Raw genomic sequence first — 1,076 nt, forward strand, 5'->3', positions numbered from 1 at the left:
TATATATATATATATGGATAAAACAGATGAATAACGGGTTACTAAATAGCATACAACATTTATTCTGTAGTTTGGTTGTTGTTTAACCCCAGGCCAGGGCTATGCTCTAAGATGTTCCAGCTGTGACCATCCTGTTTGTTATTCAAACATAAGTGGATCTGGGACTATATTATCTAATATGTCCTTCCTTGTCGTTGGTGTTTAACCACAGGCCAGTCCTAATCCAGTGAGCCTATGATGAGATATGTTCTAGAACTGTCTTCATATGATGGTGTGTAATTGAAGGAAGCTTTGGTTGTTATTTCTAGCAGAATGAGTGACCGCATAGATGTTGCCTCACTGTCTGCCGTTGTTGTTGTTGTTGTTGCATTAATGTTCCTTGTCTCTCGTTTCTCCTGCAGGTCTGGTTTTATAATCACAGCCAGTATTGATGGTCACGTGAAGTTCTGGAGGAAACTGGAAGAAGCTGGCATCGAGTTTGTGAAGCATTTCCGCAGTCACCTAGGTAACCTGGGAGTATCTCTTTGTTGTCAGCACAACACCGCATAAGATGACGCTCCACCAGACCATACAGTACTACACAGGAAGAGCACACCATACAGAACCTACACCCCAGGGTTGGGGAGACTAGTGTAGGAGAGGGTGCTGGAAAGTTCCTGCATTTAAGGGGATTGCAAAAGGGTGTGGTTGTCCTACCTCCCCCCCCCCTGGTAGGGCAACATTGCAGAAACTGACCCCAGGACTTATTTCTTGTAAACCTGGGGCTTATTCTATTGGTCTCTTTTGCTGAACCACCTGGTTAAGGGGACATAAACACACCAACATTGGTTGTCAAGCGATGGTGGTGGTGGGGGGGGAGACAAACAGACACACACACACATATATATACAATGGGCTTCTTTCAGTTTCTATCTACCAAATCCACTCACAAAGCTTTGGTTGGCTCGAGGCCATAGTAGAAGACACTTGCCCAAGGTGTCACACAGTGGGACTGAACCCAGAACCATGTGGAAGCAAGCTACTTACCACTCCTGCACCCATGTATAGTACTGCCTGACTGGCCCTCGTGCCGGTGG

At 45.7% G+C, this 1,076-nt stretch overlaps 1 protein-coding gene across 1 annotated transcript in view; it reads left to right on the forward strand.

Moving 5' to 3' along the window:
- The window catches only part of LOC106873333 (peptidylprolyl isomerase domain and WD repeat-containing protein 1), a 29,708-nt gene that overhangs the window by 11,425 nt on the left and 17,207 nt on the right, over positions 1-1,076 (forward strand). The window contains exon 4 of the mRNA XM_014920658.2: positions 402-505. Coding sequence (XP_014776144.1) covers positions 402-505 — 104 coding nt within the window. The remainder of the gene's footprint in view (positions 1-401; positions 506-1,076) is intronic.

Source organism: Octopus bimaculoides, chromosome 28 (genome assembly GCF_001194135.2).
Source record: "Octopus bimaculoides isolate UCB-OBI-ISO-001 chromosome 28, ASM119413v2, whole genome shotgun sequence".
In the NCBI taxonomy this organism is placed as follows: Eukaryota; Metazoa; Mollusca; class Cephalopoda; order Octopoda; family Octopodidae; genus Octopus; species Octopus bimaculoides.